The 21769-nt window shown below is 37.5% G+C and overlaps 1 protein-coding gene across 1 annotated transcript; it reads right to left on the bottom strand.

Annotated features, from left to right (window-relative positions):
- Nucleotides 1-6207: 6207 nt before the first annotated feature.
- Nucleotides 6208-20955, bottom strand: LOC104506538 (angiopoietin-1-like; the record flags this gene model as incomplete). Its single annotated transcript, XM_010147516.1, has 3 exons — nt 6208-6440; nt 16178-16299; nt 20800-20955. Coding segments are annotated over 3 exons (511 nt in total), but the record flags the coding sequence as incomplete, so codon positions are not given.
- Nucleotides 20956-21769: the final 814 nt, after the last annotated feature.

Genomic DNA, 21769 nt, shown 5'->3' with positions numbered 1-21769 from the left:
ATTTAAAATCACCTTTCAGAACACCTGAATCTGTTTTTCTATCCTGGGATTCCCACTGAGATTTTTTTTTTTGTTTAAATACTATTTCTATTATGTATGGTGTCTTTGAAGTCTTTCTGATGAAGTAGGCCAGCACCACTGCTAGGGTAACTCTGCTTATGTCAAAGGAGTTTCCCCTGTGCCTCTAACCTTTGGGTCATTTCTTTGAAGTTCTCATTCTATTCTCACTCTCTTCACTTCAACATAAATTTTAACATCATAACCACAGTGGTGTAAGAAGTGGAATAGACTACTTACTCTTTAATGTTTTGAATCAATTAATTGCTTTGTCTTTTAAAAGCATGAATTCCTGTCAAATAAACTTTCCGACATATTTACTTTTCCTGCATAATTTCCTAAACTATGAAAACTACGCATAATCCAGGAGATTTGTACCTTTTCAGAAATACCAAACTCACCAACCATGTTATTTACTTCATTAACTCAATAGGCACTTCTGGGGAGGTAAATTCCTAACATATATATGTATTACTTTGAGAATTAATCTTAGCTTCTTGTCATCATCCAAGAGGAAGCTAATGCTTCATTTGTTTCCTACTAGGAGGTCACAAAACCAGACATTCATGACAAAACTTTATTTTTCCCTTAGTTCATGTGAGGTATACAAGTTTAGACCAAACTATTGAATAAGGTATGTTATTATGCAGCCCGACAGATAACATAAAAAACAGGAAAAGGAAAATAAATTGATAGTTAAACATACTTTCCCAATGAATTTTTACATTCCCTTGTACAGTGGGTAGGAGTACTTGGGCAGATATCCTAAATTATGCAAATTAATGTTAACACAATAAGACTATGTAGTTCTATTTTCTTCTACTAAAAAAGAAAAAGGACAATATATTTGAAAAGATATGTGACTTTTGACTGGGCACATTTTGTGACATTTGGCTTGGATCATAATTTTCTTCTGTATTGGTACAATTTCTGAATTAGTTGAACTTTGCTGATCGTATTATATTATCTATTGATCAACATAACTTGTAGTGTATTCTTTGTATTTTTCTTTCTGAGCAATATTTGTGAGACTCTCCACTTAGCACTACATATCCTTTTTGTAAGTAAATTTTGTGATGTGAAAGCTTAGAACATCTGTCACTAAACTATTTGTTGTGCTACAGATTTTCTTTTTGACTGCAATGACCCAAGATGCTTTACCCATCTTCAGACAAATAAAATTCAAAGTAGTATGAGGAATGAACAGTGTAAAGAATGCAATAATCACAAAATCTTCAGTGACCTTTGCAAAGCATGATGTGATCTGCTGGTTTTGGTTGGGATAGAGTTAATTTTCTTCACAGTATCTAGTCTGAGGCTATGTTATGTATTTGTGCTGAGAAGAATGTTCACAACACTCATCTTAGTTGTTGCCAAGAAATGTTTACATTAAGTCAAAAGTGTTTTCAGTTTCTGATCCTGCACCTGTGTTCCCAGCTTCTTCTCTACAAGAGGTTGAGAGGGGACACAGCCAGGACAGCTGACCCAAACTGACCAAAGACATATTTCATGACATAAGATGTCACGCTCAAGGCCAGGCTGGATAAGGATTGAGCAATCTGGTCTAGTGGAAGGTGTCCCTGCCCATGGCAGGGGGGTTGGAACTAGATGATATTTAAGGTCCCTTCCAACCCAAACCACTCTCTGATTCTATACCCAGTCTATATGTTGGAGTGAGTTGGCTGGGGGGTCTGGTTCTCAGGGGAGTCAGGACTCTGGCTTGCTTTATCTCTGGCTCTGGCTCTTACTGTTCAGGGACTGGATGATCAGTCATTGGCAGGTGGTGAGCAGTGGTATCATTTTTTTTGGTTTTCTATTTTGGTTCTCATTTTCATTACAAATTGTTATTTTTAGTAGTAGTATTTTCATTACATAGTATTAGTATTGGTATTAAAAATAATTGAAACAAAATAATGATAATTATTAAACTGTTCTTATCTCAACCTAAGAATTTTACCTTTTCCTCTAATCCTCTCCCCCATATCACTGGAGGAGGGAGGAGGTGAGTGAGTGGCTGTGTGGTGCATAGTTGCTGACTGGGATTAAGCCACAATATGTGATGTCTATCCAATGTTTATCTTCCACAAGTGAAGGACTTCTACTGTTGTTCTTTGAAACTATTTGTGCAATATCTCTACAGAGATTAATTAAGATTTCACGTAAGTGTTTCTATTCCTTTTTCTCTTGTTGGGGAAAAGTAAAATTTCAGGAATTTATCTATACTTGAATTTGGAAATTACTTAATCTTTGAAAAGTTACTATAAATTTTCACCATATTGAAAAAATCAGTTCAATTGGAAGGCCCTTGTCTGAAAGTGCTGCTTTTTAAGATATTCTGTTTTAGAAATTTATTACTAGCCACTGCCAAAATTGTTTTTCCTCCCTAAAATTATATATAAAAAATATGACAAATATATTTAGCCATAGACATAGATTCCCATGATATCCTGTATATATTTGACTCTCTGTAGGTTTTGTGACCTATTAGAGTGTCTATTTTAAGGATTACATGCAACTGAAATCCTAGAATTGCTCACAAAGGGACAGAGGTGGGTGGTATTTTGGAAACCAGACTCACAAATAATTCCAAGTTTTCCAGGTGGCCCCATCCCAAAACCAGTATGTACCAAAACTGACACTGAAAGTAGGATCTGGATTTATTATTTTGGTCTATCTATATTTTAAACATTTATCCTTTAAGTGGTTTTTACTTTTTTTTTTTCCTCTCTTCATTTACCTTTATATCCTTCAGAAATTCTCCTGAAGTTTGTCTGGCCATGGTACCAAAAAAGATTTCTTAAGGTTGTCATCCAGTACTATGGACTATGTTAGCTAAGCTTCTTGGAGTGTAAAACTAAACAACAGCAGTTGCTATTCATCCCTGTATCTCTACACTGTTCAGGTATATTATTCAGAGGCTCCTAACATGCTAAAAATAAAAATTCTGATATGATTATGACATTACTGGATGAAATTTATTTCATGTCTTGTAATCAAAAAGCAGTGGTTTTCACTAGCTTGGTTTCAAATGAAGTTTAGCTATATTGTTATTATTTTATTAAAAATAGTCTTAAAATATCTAATTTTAGTTTCCCAAATTGGAAAATCTTGAATACTCTGACTTATGCAAGGAAGAATATAATTCTCCTGTCTGTGACTTATCTTGGGGGTGATTTTTAGGTTTCTTGACACTGATAATAGTTTTAAAGATATATACACATAATATGAAATATATGGACTTACATTTTTAGTTTATGGTTGAAAATCAGCAAAAATACTTAAAGCCATTCTCAAAATACCACTGGGTTTAGACATACTTTGTGATTCCTCTCAACTCCTGTCTTCATCCTTGACAATCTGGCCTTCTAGACTTGATGCTTTGCTTAGGTTGTGCTTCCTTTCAAAGATGAGTGTTCATAGTTAAAATGTTGAAGTTTTTAAGGAGTCATCCTTTGCTAGCTCTTCAGCTTTGTAATAATTAAAAGATCTTTATCAGTCTCTGATATCTAGCAACCTTAACTTAATTAAGTATTGTCCTTTATCAGTGGAAAATATCTCTCAATGTTACTGGCTCTTCCTTTACTCCCCACCAGTAGTTATTTTGTGTACTTCCATAAAACCATACCACATGCATTCTCTCTTCTAATATTTCTGTATGTTACATCTTTCTCTCCTCACATGGAAATCGTTCCAGGTCTCTATTTCCATTGTCCTATTCTTTTCTGGACCATTTCCATGTCTGCTATATCCCTTATGAAATTAGATGACTGAGTTTTACCAAAGTATATGACAGAAGGGGTGCCCCTGATTTATATATCACATTTTGTTATTCTCTATCTCCCAATAAACACCAGTTCTCACAGCATTTTTTATGCTTTGAATATCAGTATACACATAAAGACTTCTGTTAAGACTATCTAAACTACATATTTGGTGTCAATTTAGAATAGCTCCAGTTGTACTTCCCAGCAGGCATACTTTTCCATCTTCCACATGTATTTGCACAGACTGAAGCTGGTATTAATTTTTGGTACAACCCAATGCTTTAGTATTCAGCCTTCATTAAAGTGGTCTTGTGCTCCAGAATAATATTATGATTTTAACTTAAGCTGTCTGGCTCCTTCTTCAGCTGTGAATGTACTTACCAAAAATGTTTTTCATAGAGACTTAAAGGTGCAGTAAGTGGAAACATTTCTGCAATTAAATTATTCTCTTTAAATAAAAAAATGTATCCAAGGAAGATTCCGAATGTGTTAATACACAAAAGGTAGTAGAGTCCAAAATCAAGGTTTTGAGTAGGGCTATTAAAATTATATTTATACATTTAATTGTACTCAATATCTTTTGCTTCCACAGTTCCTCAGAATTAAAAAAAAAATGCAGAAAATTCAGGTTTTCAGGCACCTGAATTTGTAACCAGGAGCCCAGTTCTAAACCTCCACTTCTGTGGTTCTCACTGAAAGTTTTTATAAGGAATAGCTGAGGAAACTAAGTTTAAGAAAAATGTTGGGGTTTTTTTTTTTCTTTGAATCAAATTCAAAATTATTAAAAAAATCTGTTTCTAACCTTAAAAAGAACTTGTAGCGTATGTCTGTATGAGAATAATATATCTTTCATTTTGTTATTAATTTTAAAGTACTCCTGAGCTCTATTAGAACCCTCTGAACACAGCTTTGCCAGGTTTCTTTGCCAAAAGACCATAAAACATAATAAAGGATTTGTATTGCATCACAATGTTTCTCTACTGATATGAGAACAGCCTACTATGAAGGATGTTATTTAATTCAAAATGCTGGAGAACTGTATAACAGAGTAAGCAGAAAGGAACATTTAGAATAAACATGAGGGGGAAAATAAAGGTTTTAAAAAAAAAAAAAAATTGTCTATCAACATGGCCTGAGCATGCAACACTTCCAAAGGAAGAGATGTAATCCTCGTCACTGGAGCAGTTCAGATTTAAGCCACACAAGTTGCATGGGAATATATAGTAGAGAGCAAACCCACACTGCCTTGAGCTAAATAGTTTGAATGATCTAATATGTCCATCTGCCTCTTCAACACAATATTGAATAACACTGCAGGTTATAAGGTTTTGATTGGGGGATAGGGTTGTTGTTGGGGGATTTTGTTTGGGTTTTTTTCTTTCTTTGGTTTGTTTTGACTTGTTTGTTAGTTTTTGGGTTTTGGTGTTTTTTTTGGGGGGGGTGTTTTAATGGAAATAGAGTTCTAGAATGAGCAAATATGCTGGGCTTTTCATACTGCTGGCACTTATGCTCTCATAGACTTCCCTCATCGGTGCTTCCACACTCACTGAATGACTAGCGCAATTTGCACATCTACAGTTTCTCTCTAAGTCTACCCTCTACCCTTTCTCAGAAGGGTTTTGATGGCTTCTTCCCAAATTAGTATTATTTCATTTCCTCAGCTTTATTTCTTTCAGTATTATTAACCCTCTTCATGACAGAAGAATTCTCCAGGAGTCTTTGCCAATCCCTTCTTTCAAAAGATGTTATTTCTATCTTTTTTCTGTGTGTAGATTGGTAATGAACCCAGAAACAAACAAAAAAATGCAGCAAGGTGGAAGCAAGAAAAGTGATCTCTTTTTATAAATAAAATCTCATTCAAGAGAAGAGGTTCATCTTCTGAATGTCTACAGCATTGTAAGCGGCTATATCCAACATTAGAAACCATATATTTCTATGAAGTTCTGGGTTACTTTCCTTTGTATAGTAGTCTCTTCTCTCCATTGACTGTAAAGGAAGTCTAGAGTAAATGAGATACAGATATCTACAAAGTTAAAATTCATGGTTAGTTGGATTACTCTCAGTAGAAGAAAAAGACGCTCAGAAGAATGACTCAGAATTTCTAATGTGAAGTTAAAGGAATTACGGCCTACATCAGCTATAGTCAAGTTATAACAACTCAATGATATCAAATTAAAGAAATAAAAAGCAGATGTTAGTACAAGGGTCAGCCTCAGCACTGTCTGACCCTTATTTGATTTGTGGGTTCTCATCAGCTTTCTTGTCTTCAGTTATAACATCCTTTTCTTTCTTGAAATAAGATCATTAAATTCTGCCTTTTCAAAAATTCAGGACTTCAGAAGGAAGTTCCTAGTAATTCTAATGTCTAATAATGCTACTTTCTTACCTCCTTCCTTGGAACAGAGGGTGATCAGAGTGTGAACTGTATCCATCAATTCAAGCTGCTGTTTCTGCAGGACACTGTTATTGCTTGTTGCCTTGTTTAACTGCTTCTCTAGTTCTTGAATTATGTAGCTTTGTCGTGTGACTAAGCTTTGTAGGTTCTCTTTTTCCTCCTTCAAAGTATCCAGCTCCTCTTTATGCCTTTCTTCCATTTCTAAAATTCTGTGCTCAAGTAAACTAAAATGAAATAAAATAATTAGTAGATATTATTTCATCCCAACAAACTGTTTAATACAAAAACCAGAACTATTTTATTTTCAAAAGAAATAATTTATTTTCAAAGTATCACATCTAATTCCACCCACTGATTTCCTCTATCTAGCAGCCAAATATAACTGTTCTCTAAGGTTCAATTTTGTAATGTTTGCATGCTGCAGTACTTAGAATAAAGTGCATGGAACTGCATATCTAGTTGTTTACACCCATCCAAGTGCAGGAGCACAGGGCCAGTAACACATTTGTATATAGAAGTTCAGACAAAAAAGCCAAAGGTAAGCAGAGGAGGGAGAACAGCACGGCATTCAAGAGAACATTGGTAGCATGGATGGGTCAGTATAAGAGACAAAAGCACTGGAACAGTTTGCCCAGAGTGTTCAAGGCCAGGCTGGATGAGACTTTAAGCAACCTGGTCTAGTGGAAGGTGTCCCTGCACATGGCAGGGGGGTTGGAACTAGATGGTCTTTAAAATCCCTTCCAACACAAACCATTCTGTGATTCTATGATTTGTAAAGGGCCTTCACACTGAGTGGAAGATAAACTTTGGAAGCTATGGAATACCATCAAGGGATATAGAAGCTGTAATAAAAGTACCATTTGATTTGGTCCGTGAATCTAGGAATGGAATTGTGCACCAGATGAGTGATATCTTCTTTCACATGAAGAATAGCACTGTTTCCTCAAAAGGTGAATCAGAAGTTAACATTTTAAGGTAGGAGACCCTTGTTTTCCTTGAGTTCACATAGATATGCCCCCCCACTCCTTATCTGGTTCAACAAAAGTCTCCTCAGACAGAAGAGTATTGGGCATCATAGTATGTGACCAGCTTACATCAATTCTTTATAAATAATTTTACACATGCATGGAAACACTTTTTCTTGACTAATATTCTTTTTGTAGTACCCTCTCTGTCCTCAGTTGGAAGTGTACAATTTAGAAAGATCAGAAGCATGTCAGATTATGTCTAGGAGAATAGAGGAGTTGTAGATGTCAGGGACAGCTAGTATCTGTCAACAGTGAACAAGAATCTTTTTCAGGCCAGAGATTTGATGCTGTGGTGTGAGTTTAGCAAAAAGACTTTACTAATATTAGATAAAGAAATTAACTCAATCCCTCTTCTACTTTCTGTTCAGTAATTCTACTTTATATGCCAAAAGAGGTGTTTCTCATGTTCATAAACACACTAGTGGTTACAGACTTGCCAACAAACTGCTTCCTGTTCAAGTCAGCCTTAGGGTTTATTTATTTGCACTCTCCCCCACCTTTGTTTTTACTTCTGGATAATAGATCAGTGGCAAAATGCCTGCATAATTTCAGGTCATTTAACCTAACTGAAGAACGTAATAAAATCCATATGGATTGGCTTCTACTAGATATCATGGAGCCTTAATATGAGCTGTTACTAATGATAACAATGCAAAGATTAAATTCAGACTCTGGATTTACTGTACAAGCTAGAGTAAGATAAAAATTTTTTGCCTTTTTATTTTTTTAAATAAAAGAAACCAAGCAGCAAATCTCTATCTCTGAAATGTTATAAATGTGGGACTTGCAAAGATACTGATGAAAACACATTTTCTAGTATATATCTACTTCTGTAAAAAACAAAGAACTGGTTAAAGATGGAAAAAAGTAAAGATAGGAAGGCAAAACACTTTTTCATGGAGTCCCAAATGCAGAAGGGAAAATGACATCTCATTCTAAAAGGCACGTTAATTAGTAATGAAAGCATAACTGGAATCAGATGATAGAAAGTTTAAATCTGAAACAAAGTATGGATTTTGAAGCCAAAGACAATAAGTTATTTTAACACCTTATCATACCTGTAGCTGGTTTTTTTTCATCACCTGAACTCTAACTTTAAATACAACACCTTTATGCTCTAGATTCATATGGATTTTTTTGAGAATATTTATGTGGAAGTCTTTGAGCTTTGTTATGCTGAAGGTCAGATTGATTCAGCAGGCATAAGTGGTTGAAAATGTCCTGATGGATCTTGTATTACTCATAAAATACTGTCAACAATATTTAAAAAAAAAGTTCTATGTGAATTTTATAGTATCTGTCCACCTTTTCATAAATATTATTGAAATGTTCATTTTAACTCTAGATTTTAACTTTTCTGATAGACTATATCAATGCACTTCGGACATGAACAAGTTGGGTTTGAGACAGAATGGGTACTATGTGTGGCCACATCTCAGTCTGACATCTTACAGTCCATTGAGAGTGTTGTGTACTGTTAATGTAAGATAAAGTGTTATTCTTGAACCCAGAATACTGCTTTATAGTGAAATGGTAAGGAAAGACAAAAAAAGTTCCCTTTACCTTTGTCCATATCCTAGTACAGTACAGGGGATTTCCCTAATTCCACAACATCCTATCTGCATATCCACAGTTAAATAATTTTCATATCGGAATGATTACATGTAAAAAAAAGAGCCTTCTACAAACAAAATTTTTGCATTGGATTATTCCCGCCATAGCCTAAGACCATAGTAAAGGAACCCACGATGATGACAGTCTTATTTGTAGCAAGACTGGCCATGTCAAGCAAGAAGGAAAAACGTTTAGAACTTCCCAGTGGGGCATCTACAGAGACAGAAAGCAAGAAGATGTTTTCTGGGTTCAGTAATAATACATCCTAATATTTATGAGTAGTGTGTCAACAATGTGGTAGAAAGATGGGAGTGTCACAATGCTTGGTACCTTTATGGTTTCCTATGTAGACTAAAAGTCCTACTATTATAAACCCCAAAACTAAGCTGTTTTAAGGAATGCATATGTATTTAAGTGATGTTCTTTCTATATCCATAAATCTACAACAGATAAGAAAAAGTCCTGAGGATAGGACCACTCCATGTATTGTTGGGACAAATCCAAAACATTCATTGTGTTTTACTAAGAATCAATGAGAAACCTTTGGTTAAAGCTCCACAAGAATAAAAGGAAAAAAATCATATAGATTGGGGATTTCTGCACTGGCCTGTTCCAAAAGGAAGAAATTCTTAAACAGCATGAGAAAAGCTGCTCTTATGGCCTTTGACTCCAAGGCCATAAATTTCATGTGTATTGTTACATTCACATTAATTATAGCTCATTTAAATTTTTTAAAAAGTTCTAGAAACCTCATAAATAATCTTGAAAGAGGTTGAAAATAATTACAAATATATTCAGAATTTTTTTAACAGTTGTGAGACCACACTGTTCTCTCTCTTTTCCTTGTGCCATCAAACAATTTCAAATAGACATATACCATGAAGAATAACTTTTTTGAGTACTTGGTAAAGACATTTTCTCAATTTTTTAAAGAGGCATTGTGAAGAGAGTTAAAATTAAAATATTTCTACTAGTTTTCATTAATGAGCATCTCTGACTTTAAATATTAAAGAAAAGAAAAAGAATGTTGTCTATATACTAATGAATCCAACACTCTGTAAAGGTTGACTGAAATTGTTATATAACGTTCTTATATAACACTTTCCAGTAAATTGTTATGGGTGTGATGTAATGACTGGCTCTTTTTTACAGTAAGTTTACTGTATATATTTCCTATACATTTGAAATTCCTACACATTTCCTACATGTTTGAAATTCCTATATATTTCAAAACATTACTGACACAGACAGAGGAAGCAACTGTTGGAAGTCTCAAACTCACAATAAAAATAAATCATCATTCACTAGAATTTATATATATGTACACATATATATATGAGCACACACACATTCACGTATGTATGTGTGTTTTTTTATAATTGTAGCCTTCAATTTGGAAAAAAAAAAAAAATCAGGCTTTTGGGGAACAGAATAAAGTTGTGAAGAAACTAATGTTCACATGGATAAATACCAATATTACCCCTTAGACAATGACTCTTTGGAGTCATTCTCTAGAAATGAATTAAATTAAAAACAAACACACGCAACCCAAATGCAGACAAACTTAACTTTCCTAAAGGTCAAACATGTTCAGTGTCTAGCCTGCTGATCTTCATGGGGCTATGAATCTATTTTCAACCATACAAATGATATGTTAACTTTGTCACGATATAAGGCAGTGGGTTTCCTCAGTCCAACTGTGCTGTGTCCAGCTGATTCAGAAAAAGGCCTCTGATAACGGTGGAGAGGGTAGAAGGCCTATACAGAAGTCAAAAAATGACTTCCGGTGAAAGCCGCTGTCATTTTGAAAGGTGATGAAGTAGAACATTTAGAAAGCACTCTGTCAGCTCTCTGGGGAGGGAGAAAAGCCTAGTTTAGACAATCCGCCTTATAAGGTAGGTAGTTTATTCACTAATCCATTCCAGACCATGGCAGTTTAAGAGATTTTTTTTTTTATCTGTGTTTTCAGAGGTCTCAGTTTAGACATGTGAGAACAGGATATAGACCAGATCATTGAGATGGACATCTTTTGCATTAAAATAATCTTGTTGTAACTCTGGATTTATTAAATATACAGATAAAACCACTTACTTCACTAAGCTAGTCAATAAAAAAGACAAGTAACATCACACTACAAAAAAATTATTTGGCTGTATACGTGTGGTTCTCTTGTATTATGTATGTGTGAGAAGAGAAGCATATAGATGATTTAAATGCTTACTTTTGAGTACAAGAATGATATTTTCTCACAAAGGCAGCTTCCTTGTACTTGCTTTTACATGAGTCAAATTTTCCCGATATTATTAGGTGCTGACCACTCATATTTACTTTGGTGATCTGATATTGTGTGATTATTTCAAGGAAATATAAAAATATGTGTCCCTATATTTCTAAAGACCAGTAAAATAATAGTTCACTTAGCATCAGTAAACCTATGTTTTATACCGGTGACAAGATAATTCCATTGAAATCACAAAAGTGAAGTGAAAAACCTGGTTATATTTTTCAGAATATGTGAAACCTGAAAATAAAGGTATTGTGTTTCCTCATCTTTCAGACATTCAAATGGAAATTCAAGAATCATTCTTGAGCCACTGACTTTCATAGGACACAATAGTTCTTGTACTGAATGTATTTATCTAGTTTGATTGTCTGCAAATTCAAGCTGGATTTTATGATTAAATTTCATTTCCACTATTTATTGTAGGAAGAGCCAATATTCCATTTTTCAAATTTTTCCTTATTTGTTTCCTTTGAGTAAATAAAAAGTTGGTTTCTCACTTGCATATTGAAACAAATGGCACACAATAAGTTAAATGCAGCTGTTACACTCTAGAAGAAAAAAAAAGGGGGGTTAAAGGAACTTTAGGGAAACCTTTCTAGAATAAATCAAAACAGTTTTTAGAAAGCTCTTGTGGGAGAAAAAATGGCAATGGAAGAAACCACCATTTACATTATAGTGGGTGGGAACCCACAAAACTAAATTATTTATGGCATGAGAGCACTCAATAGAAACATGATTCTGGGGCAAATGTGACTCTACTTATGCCATGGAATATCTTTCACTTCAGTGAGATAAAAAGAAAAAAATTGGCCACTATTCCCAGCAGAGGCAGGAAGTAAAGAGAAAGTCCAAGAATAGATATATCTCTGGCCTAACGAACATGCATTGGTCCCCTGTTGATATGCAGTGTTCATTTTACTTAAGGATAATATACAAGGTACTGTAGTATATCAAGGACAAGTTATTATTACTACAAGATTTTGTATTCATTTCATCCAAAATCCAATTCTTTGAAAGTGATTAAGATCATTATTTTTATTTTACATTGAGGAAATTTTAGCACAGACAAATAAATGATTGGCATACATCATCTCTTCTGATTATTTTTTGAAAAGATAATAGTTTCTACACTTATTCCTACTATGGTGTATACCTATTGCAAAATAAAGGCCCTTTCCAAACTGCTTAGTCTATGTAGGCAGCGCAGATGAAAGGAGTTCTCTATTTTATTGTTCTAAAAGTGATATGCAGGGGGATGAACTGGCTTTTTAACTGCCAACAGCTACTGGATGTACTTTGATGTTACTTATAAATCTATAGGTACTATTTAAAGTTAAGCAAGCTAAAATCATTGGCATGTACAGAACCTAGTGTTTACTGAAATGGCTAAGATTTCTCCCATAATGAACCTGAGACACACATAATTGCTTTCAGGATCAGGACCTACAAGGCCAAGATTACACAGTTCTTTGTTAGGAGTAGATGATAATACTGGAGCTGACATATTTTAGTGTAATCACAACACTGCCCTCCCCCTAATTTTATTACTCCCTGGGAGGGAGTAACAGAACCTGGACAGTATATGCCAGATTTTTGCTTCATTATGAAAGTTTCAAGATGAAATTTCATGTGTTTTTTTTTTTTTTTAATCCACATAAAACTGTACTTCTGAGAGAAACAGTTGGATATAAAATGTGCTTTTTAACATACCCCTTCTTTTCTTCCCAAAAACCAAGGCAGACCATTTTGTCGTGTCGCAGACCATTTCATCTTAATGTCAGCCAAGTCAAAGGTGAATTTAAGTAAAACTTATTTGTTTACTGACATGAAGGCTTTACACTCTGACACATTGCTAAGATAAATAAATTCAGATTTTATAGTACAGAAGACTCAGTCTCTTGAGAAGCCAATAAAATTTTTTTGCTAACCAGATTGTGGCAGATAAAAATGCAAGAACTTATATACTTAACTAATGCTTGGGTTAATCCCAAACTAAAATAATTTTGCAAAATATGTAGAATTAACTGCCTCCTGCATAGTCCTCCTGGACAACAAGGAGAGACTACATACGCAGTTTAGGTGAATTACTTAATTTTGAGATGGCTGTAGTCAAAGTTATACCACACTGATCTATTAATATTTTTTTAATTTATTCTATTTTTCATCATTATCTCATTTTTTCCTTCTTTTCCCAGTAGCTCCTTGCCTGTGGTGGTGTTAGTCTTCCTTACATGTAACACTGGGCAAGGTCTTTCCGCCTCAGTTGTCAGTTCCTGTCCAGCAGCACCAGAGTCATGTTGCCTATTTTGGCAAACTGATTTCAATTTAAAACAGTCCACTAAAGCTGGTAGAGGACACTTCAGTAATTACCTCACTTTTAAAGCTGTATGTCTTATTTCAATGTCAAATGTAGTGGATGCATGAAAGAGAAATCTCAGTCCTAGTCAGACTTACAGTTGTTCTTTTTGGAAAGGAGCTGAGAGTGAAGCTGCGGGGTGAAAGCACTCCCTGTCCTCCCTGCTTACACCTGGCCACTGCAGGCAGGGGCAGGAATATGAGCCTTAGGTCTCTAGCAGGGCAGCCAAGAAGGAAAACAGCTTTACCCACTGTGTTGGGTGCAGCTGTTTAAGGTTGGGCAGCCTCTGTGAGGACAGGCCAGGGCTGCCCCATGCAGGACACAGCCAGATACAGGCGGTTCCAGGTGGCTCTCATGGACCCACCACAGGGCACATCTGAGCCTGTCAGCTAAGACGGTGATGCCTTGGGGAAAACATAGACTCATGGAGCGGTTTAGGTTGGAAGAGACCTTAAAGATCACACAGTTCCAACATTTTCCATCAGACCAAGTTTTTCAAAGCCTTATCCAGCCTAGCCTTGAAACGTCCAGGCATGGGGCATCCACAACTTCTCTGGGCAACCTGTTCCAGTGTCTCACTACTGTCTCCATGAAGAATTTCTTACTTCTATCTAATCTAAATCTACCCTCTTTCAATTAAACCCCATTACCCCTTGTCCTGTCACTATAAGCACTTGTAAAAAGTCCCCCTCCAGCTTTCCTGTAGGCCCCTTCAGGTACTGGAAGGCTGCTGCATATTCAAGAAAGGTTAAACCACCACATGGCAGTGTGAGAAGTGAGGAAAAAAAAGTTAGAGAAACAATCCTGTAGACACCAAGGTCAGAGAAGAATGAGGGAAACAGGCACCAGCACAGAGATTCCCCTGCAGCCCATGGGAGACACCAGGAGGTATTTCCATGGAGGTCTCCATGGGGGAGCAGGTGGAGTTGTTCAGAAGGAAGCTGCAGCCTGAGAAGAACACATGTTGGAGCAATCTTAACCTGAAGGACTGCAACCCATGATTAAGAACCATGCTGGAGAAAGCAAAGGGCATGAGGAAGAAGGAGAGGTAAAGTGTTGTGAACTGATAACAACACCCTTTCCTCATCCCCTTGCACTGCTCAGTGGGGAGTTCGTGGAGTCAGATGTGAAGTTGAGCCATTGAAGAAGGGAAAGTAGGGAGGAAAGGTCTTTTTGGTTTTGTTCTTCTTTCTCACTATCCTATGCTGTTATTAATTGGAAATAAATAAAGCTGTTTTGCCCATGACAGTAACTGGTAAGTAATCTCCCTGCCTTTATCTCATCCACAAGGATTTAAATCATATTTTCTCCCCATATTTTCTATTGTATTGATAAGAGGGAGTGAGAGAACAGCTGGATGGGCATCTGGCAGCCAGACAAGGTCAACACACCACACACCCTATCTGAAATACTGGATTGCTAAATCCAGCGACTTCAGGTACAGAGTCCTTGTGTCACAGAAACGGATAACAGTGGAACTTCTTCTTGACTCTCACTTCATTGCTTAAAAAGTTATGTGCTTCTAAACATTTTTTTTCTTCAATTTCAACATAAACCCCAAATGTTCATCATTCACTTAATCTTCAGATCATGGCTCCAAAAATGTGATATACAGTCGACTCCAAAGGGAGAGATCCTTCTACATGTTCGATCTTTTTATCCATTAAAAATAGAAAGATGAACTAGTGAAGATTTCCAGTTGCTTATGCATTTCAAGGTAATTGATAATCTTATATTTTATTTTTAATATTTTTCTATTTGAAAGTGCTCATACAAGGTATCCCTATGCTTTTCAGCAGCAGGAACTGTGGTCATATGACTAAATTGTCATGAAGAAAAATGGGATGTAAATCATAGAATCATAGAATGGTTAGGGTTGGAAGGGACCTTAGAGACCATCTAGTTCCAACCCCACTGCCATGGGCAGGGACACCTTCCACTAGACCAGGTTGCTCAAAGCCACATCCAGCCTGGCCTTGAAGACATCCAGGGATGGGGCATCCACAACATCTCTGGACAACCTGTTCCAGTGCCTCACCACCCTCTCTGTGAAGAATTTCTTCCTGACATCTAATCTAAACCTCCCTGATTTCAATTTATACCCATTACCCCTTGTCCTGTCACTACAGGCTCTTGTAAAAAGTCCTCTCCCAGTACCCTTGTAGGCCCCCTTCAGATACTGGAAAGCTGCAATGAGGTCTCCTCGGAGCCTCCTCTTCTCCAGGCTGATCAAGCCCAGTTCCCGCAGCCTTTCGTCATAGGAGAGGTGCTCCAGCCCTCTGAGCATCTTCCTGGCCCTCCTCTGGACTCGCTCCAAGTGGTCAATATCCTTCTGATGTTGAGGGCTCCACAGCTGGATGCAGTACTCCAGGTGGGGTCTCACCAGAGCAGAGTAGAGGGGCAGAATCACCTCCCTCGACCTGCTGGCCAGTGCAGTGCAGTGCAGTGCACTTACAGTGCACATGAAAAGTGGTAAAAATCAACTTTCATTTGTCATACAGGAGCTAACACAGTGTCAGTTCACACCCTACCTCTTTTAGCCATTTCATAAATATTACCTATATTTTCCACTTACCGTATTTGCTTCTTCCATTTCACCAGTTACTTAGAACAAAGTATGCACAAACCACTTCGTGATGAACAGAGAAATAGTATAAGAGACCAACTACTCATTCTTACCTGTTTTTCTCATGAATTTTCAGAATTTCATGGGTCTGTTGTAGCATCTGTTTTTCTAGCTTGTACGTTGACAGTGAATTTTCCAGTAGCTGAATTTCAAGTCTAGATGTTTGATTTAGCACCTTAAGGATAAATTTAAAACATTAATGTTTATACTGTCTTGGTTATGTTGTTATAGCAACAGTAAGCAACCATTTCATTCTGATTTGATGACGTGTCAAAAATGGTTTCTGTATCTTTTTTTAACCTCAGCTGCTCAGCTGGTGCAAACGAACTTCGTCAAGCTACACTGATATGTACCAGCTGATATTCTGGCACCCTGTTTACTGTTGAATAATACTAGGCTGTCAGAAAAACGAAAGGTGACTGCCAAATAAGCTTCATTTCAATAGAAAGAACAAAAGGCATGCCTCAAACATGCAATCCTACAAAGCATGCTTAAACCAGAAGAGTGCAAGAGCACTTGGACTGAAGCCAAAGTGTTGCATCCGCTGTTTTGTAAATAGAGCTCATACTTCAGCTTTCCTGAGTTCTCTCTTTTGCAGTGTTGGCAGAAGTCTGGTGTCTGTTTATGTTACCACTACTTGCACTCTTACACAGATTTTTAAGATGACGGCTGTTGATCCTAAACATTGCTTTATGTAATTGTCTTTCACTTCAGTTGGTAATCTGTATCAATAGCACATTTTACTAAGTACATCAGATAAAAAGAGACTTTTTAAATAGATGAAAGAGGATAGATTCTAACAAAAAATAGTTCAAAAATGGAAATAACAGAATGATTTCAAGAATGAAAGCAGTAATATTAATTAATGTTAACTGGTTTTGTTGGTATATTGTCATTCATTACATAGACTCTGGGGAGTGTGCATAAATTTTTTGTAGGTAGGAGTGCAAACAACAGCTGAGATGCAATAATTTCTGAAACTGAATGTTAATGGATTTAATGGAACTTAATGGAACCTATCAAACCTTTATTAGAAGTGTATTTATCAGTATCATCATAACATTCTAAGTAACATTTTCGCATGTATGACTGATAGGAATTTGTTACAGAACATAAAGCCAAAACCAAAAATGGTTCTCAAACTCAATCTAGTGCCTTATTTTTGTTTGAAATTGTTGATATTCATAGAACAATTTGAGTTATCCTTTTTGAAGGACACAGAGGTTGAAAAAACTGGAAATTACCAATATGCAGCTTTTACGTTGTTCAAGATGGACATATTTGGAAGTGTCAGGGACATCACGACAGTTTTACAGATTCACAGAGTGATAGGGGTTGGAAGGGACCTCTAGAGAGTCCAAGCCCCTGCCAAAACAGGATCAGCCACAGTAGATCACATAGGAGCAAGTCTAGGTGGCTTTTGGAAGTCTCCAGCGCAGGGGACTCCACCACCTCTCTGGGCAGCCTGTTCCAGTGCTCTGACAACCTCACAGGAAAGAAGTGTTTCCTCATGTTCAGTTTGAAAATCCTGTTTTCCAGTTTATGGCCATTGCCCCTAGTCCTGTCACTGGACACCACTGAGAAGAGCCTGGCCCCATCTTCCTGACACACACCCTTTAGATAAGCATTGATAAGATCCCCCTCAGCCTTCTCTTCTCAAGCTAAACAGACCCAGCTCTCAGCCTTTCCTCATATGGAAGGTGCTCCAGGCCCTTCATCATCTTAGTGGCCCTGGGCTGGACTCTCTCCAGTAGTTCCTTGTCCTTCTTGAACTAAGGAACACAGAACTGGACACAGTACTCCAGGTGAGGTCTTACTAGCACAGAGTAGAGGGGGAGGATAACTTCCCTTGGCCTGCAAGCCACACTCTTCATAATGCATCCCAGGATGCCACTGGCCTTCTTGGCTGCGAGGGCAAACTGTTGGCTCATGGTCATCCTGTTGTCCACCAGGACTCCAAGGTCCTTTTCCCCAGAGCTGCCCTCCAAGAGAACAGCCCTCAGCCTGTACTGATCCATGGAGTTGTTCTTCCCCATATGCAGTACTTTACATTTGCCCTTCATGAATTTCTCTAGACTTCCTCCACCCAGCTCTCCAGCCTGTGCCGGTCACGCTGATGGCAGCACAGCCTTCTGGCATGGCAGCCACTCCTCCCAGTCTGCTATCATCAGCAAACTTGCTGAGAGTATGTTCTATCCCTTCATCAGGTCATTGATGAATCTATTGAATAAGGCTGGACCCAGCACTAACCCCTGGGGGACACCACTAGCCACCGGTCTCCAACCCCATTGACCACAGCTCTCTGAACTCTTTCCTCCAGCCAGTTCCCAACCCACCTCACTGTCCAAAGATCCAGTCCATACTTCCTAAGCTTGTCTTTGAGGATGCCATGGAGGACCATGTCAAAAGCTGTGCTGAAGTCAAGGTAGACCACATCCACTGCCTTCCCCTCGTCTATCCATCTAGTGATACCATCATGAAAAGCCATCAGATTGGTCAAGCATGACTTCCCCTTGCTGAATCCATGCTGACTACTTGTGATAAGCTTCCTTTCCTCAACATGCTTTGAGATGGCACCAAGAACAAGTTGTTCTCTCATCTTTCCAGGCATGGAGGTGAAGCTCCCTGGCCTATAGTTTCCCGGGTCCTCCTTCTTGCCTTTTTTGAAGATTGGCGTAACGTTGGCTTTCCTACAGTCCTCAAGCACCTCTCCTGTTCTCCAGAACTTTTCAAAGATTATGGAGAGTGGCCTAGCAACGACTTCTGCCAGCTCCCTCAGCACTCATTGGTGCATCCCATCAGTTCCCATGGATTTGTGGATGTTCAGTTTTATTAATTGATCTCTAACCCAATCCTCTTCAACTGAGGCAAAGCCTTCCTTTCTCATTACTTCCTCTATGGTTTTCAAGCTCTGGGACTCCTGAGGGCTGGTCTCAGCAGTACAGACGGAGGCTAAGGTGGCATTCAGTAACTCCGCCTTCTCCATATCCTCAGTCACCATGGCACCCACTTCATCCAGCAGTTGGCCCACATTTCCCCTGGTCTTCTTTTTTCCTCCAATGTACTTGAAAAAGCCTTTCTTGTTGTCCTTGACCTCTCTTGCCAGGTTTAGTTCTAAGGAGGCCTTAGCTTTCCTTATCCCATCCCTACATCCTCTGACAACATTCTTGTATTCCTCCCAGGTGGTTAGCCCCTTCTTCCATGTTCTATATACTTCCTTTTTTAGAGGGACCTGGCAGAAATTGAAGGTGTATTACAAAGAAGACAGGAAAGCACTGACGTATTTCCAAAGAGAATACATCTGTGGAGCAGCCTACAAAACGTCAGTAGAACTTCTGGTAGAGAAGAAAGCCTAAAAGGAATCACTGTGATTTGAGATGTATCAGGGTTTGGGAAGGGTAGGTCCCTTACCTACTTAAAGGAGGAAAAAGTGAATGAGTACTCAACACTTACAACTCACCTAGGCAGGCCTTTTTGGGATATAAAGAATAATTCCTCCTTTTTCTTTACTAAACATATACTACAGTCCATAGGTCTTCACTTCTGTTTCCTTTTAGATAGTCTGTTGATACTGAAATAAAGATTTTCCCCAACATTTTCATCAGTCAATATACTATGTTTTAGAAACTGTGGTCATTTGAGATTACAACATTTATGAATGAATGTTGATCTATTAACCAAGATGTAGAAAAAAAGGTGCAGGGAATCTCTGTAAGACACTGTATCTGTCTTTCGTAGTTACTGCTGTTTCTCCATGTACTGTAATGCAATGATGTACAAATTTTTTAATGATATTGTAAATGTGAGTAAGGACATTAGAAGAGAAAATATGATCTTTCAAGAAGTATATATGCTACTAGAACTAACTAAATAAATGCAATAATTTAATTCTCCTGTTCTAAATGAACAGAAAATGCAGTGCAGCTGGCAATATACCACATGATATGAAGGTCAAGAGGAAGTCAGCAAAAATAAAGAACACAAATATGCATCTTAAACTGATAAAAGAACTCAAAAGGCAGTAAGTACTACATATCTTTGCAATAAGCCCAGTATGAAATTGTACTCTGGGTTGTGACAGTGATACTCTTGTCACTTCAGAAAAAATGATGATTTTAGTGCTAGGAATCATATGGATATGGCTCTTTAAATTCATGTGCTATTATACAATTTTACAGTAATAACAAATACACAGTGTTTTATAAAGAAGCTGATGCTTGTCCCTCTCTCTTCACAGTTTAAAAGCTGCTGACATACACTACCTTTCAAAAAGCTGGAAACACTTGCAGAAATTAAACAAACTTTCTTGTAATAGTAAAGAAGCGAACAACGGAGATCAAAGACTGTTTTAGCTTGAAACTCGTTATTTAGCTTGACACTTGTATCATTCACAGTTGGTAGCTGAGCTGTTTGTTTGAAGTCAAATGCCAATTTAGTTTTCTGAACAGTCCTGCCTGCCTTACATACAGAGTTAAATGTATTAGCCATATGAAATGAAAAGAAAGACGCATAACAAGGGTCAGTCATCACCACTGTTGGTACCAAGAAAAAGAGTGTGTATGTTTCTTGGAGCCCTGTGTTGAAATGTTTTGTGTGGTGATGCATTAGAAAAGAATGAGGGTGGGAAAAGTTCTCTCCAATTAACAGTTTTTAGAAAACTGCTCTGGGAACATACCTGGGTTTCAACATCCGTGAGTTTTCTCGTCTGCTCTGCTGTCTGACTGAGGAGGCTGGTCCCTATCTCGAGCATGGTAGCGGTATGGTTCTGCACAGCATTCTGCTGCAGCTGCACCATCTCCGATTTCATGTTTTCCACAATGTAGTTCTCAAGCTGTAAAAGAGAAAAAGTTGTAGCTGTAGTAATTTTGCCTGTTTAGGCATTCTGGTGACATAAGGGTGTGTAGCTGGCATTCTTGCCAAGAGGGAAATTTCAATGTTTTCAGGGGGATCTCAAGTTTCAACTGACCCTGTGACTGTTGGGGTAGGGACCTGATTATTTGGGTACCCCCTTCCAGTCATAAATCCCCAATGTTTTTCCAAGTATCACAGCCTGATGGCATGAACAAGAGCAGGCCCTGCCTGCCTCCATCTGTGTCAAGGTTGAAGTGTTTGTGGTAGAGGTGTCACAGCCGCTCCAAAATGAACTCCTAAAAGAACAAAATTCACTACAGGGAAAGGCCGGGTACTATTTGTACATTGTAAGTTACATGAGAGTCCTACGTGCAAGAGATCCTAACATATCTCCCCTGGATTGTTTCTATCTCACGGTCATTCAGCAATGATGTTTTAGGGGGTTAGGTCCCCCAAAAGAGTTTAACAAACTCAGAAATAAATGCACCTTAGGTTAGCTGTGACCAAACAGTTGTAAAAATGGAGACACTGTCATGACAATAAAAGAAGGAAGTTGATGACTAAAAATCACTGAAAGATGTTCTGTTCATTTGTTTTAATCTTGTTATACTTTGGTTTTCATTTGCAGCTTGTTGAGCAGAGTCTGAATTAGAGCCCTCTAAATAAATTAAATAAACTAATGAACTGAAGAAATTGGGTACCCCAGAGAGAGGGTCACTTTTTGTTTCATTTTGTTTTAGTTAACATAGGCAGGGTCATTCCCTTCTAGTTACTTAGATTTTCAGCCTGCCACA

This window comes from Eurypyga helias, unplaced genomic scaffold, assembly GCF_000690775.1.
Source record: "Eurypyga helias isolate BGI_N326 unplaced genomic scaffold, ASM69077v1 scaffold3332, whole genome shotgun sequence".
NCBI classification, from domain to species: domain Eukaryota; kingdom Metazoa; phylum Chordata; class Aves; order Eurypygiformes; family Eurypygidae; genus Eurypyga; species Eurypyga helias.
Note: the sequence above shows the minus strand (reverse complement) of the source record. Positions and strands in the feature narration are given on the sequence as shown.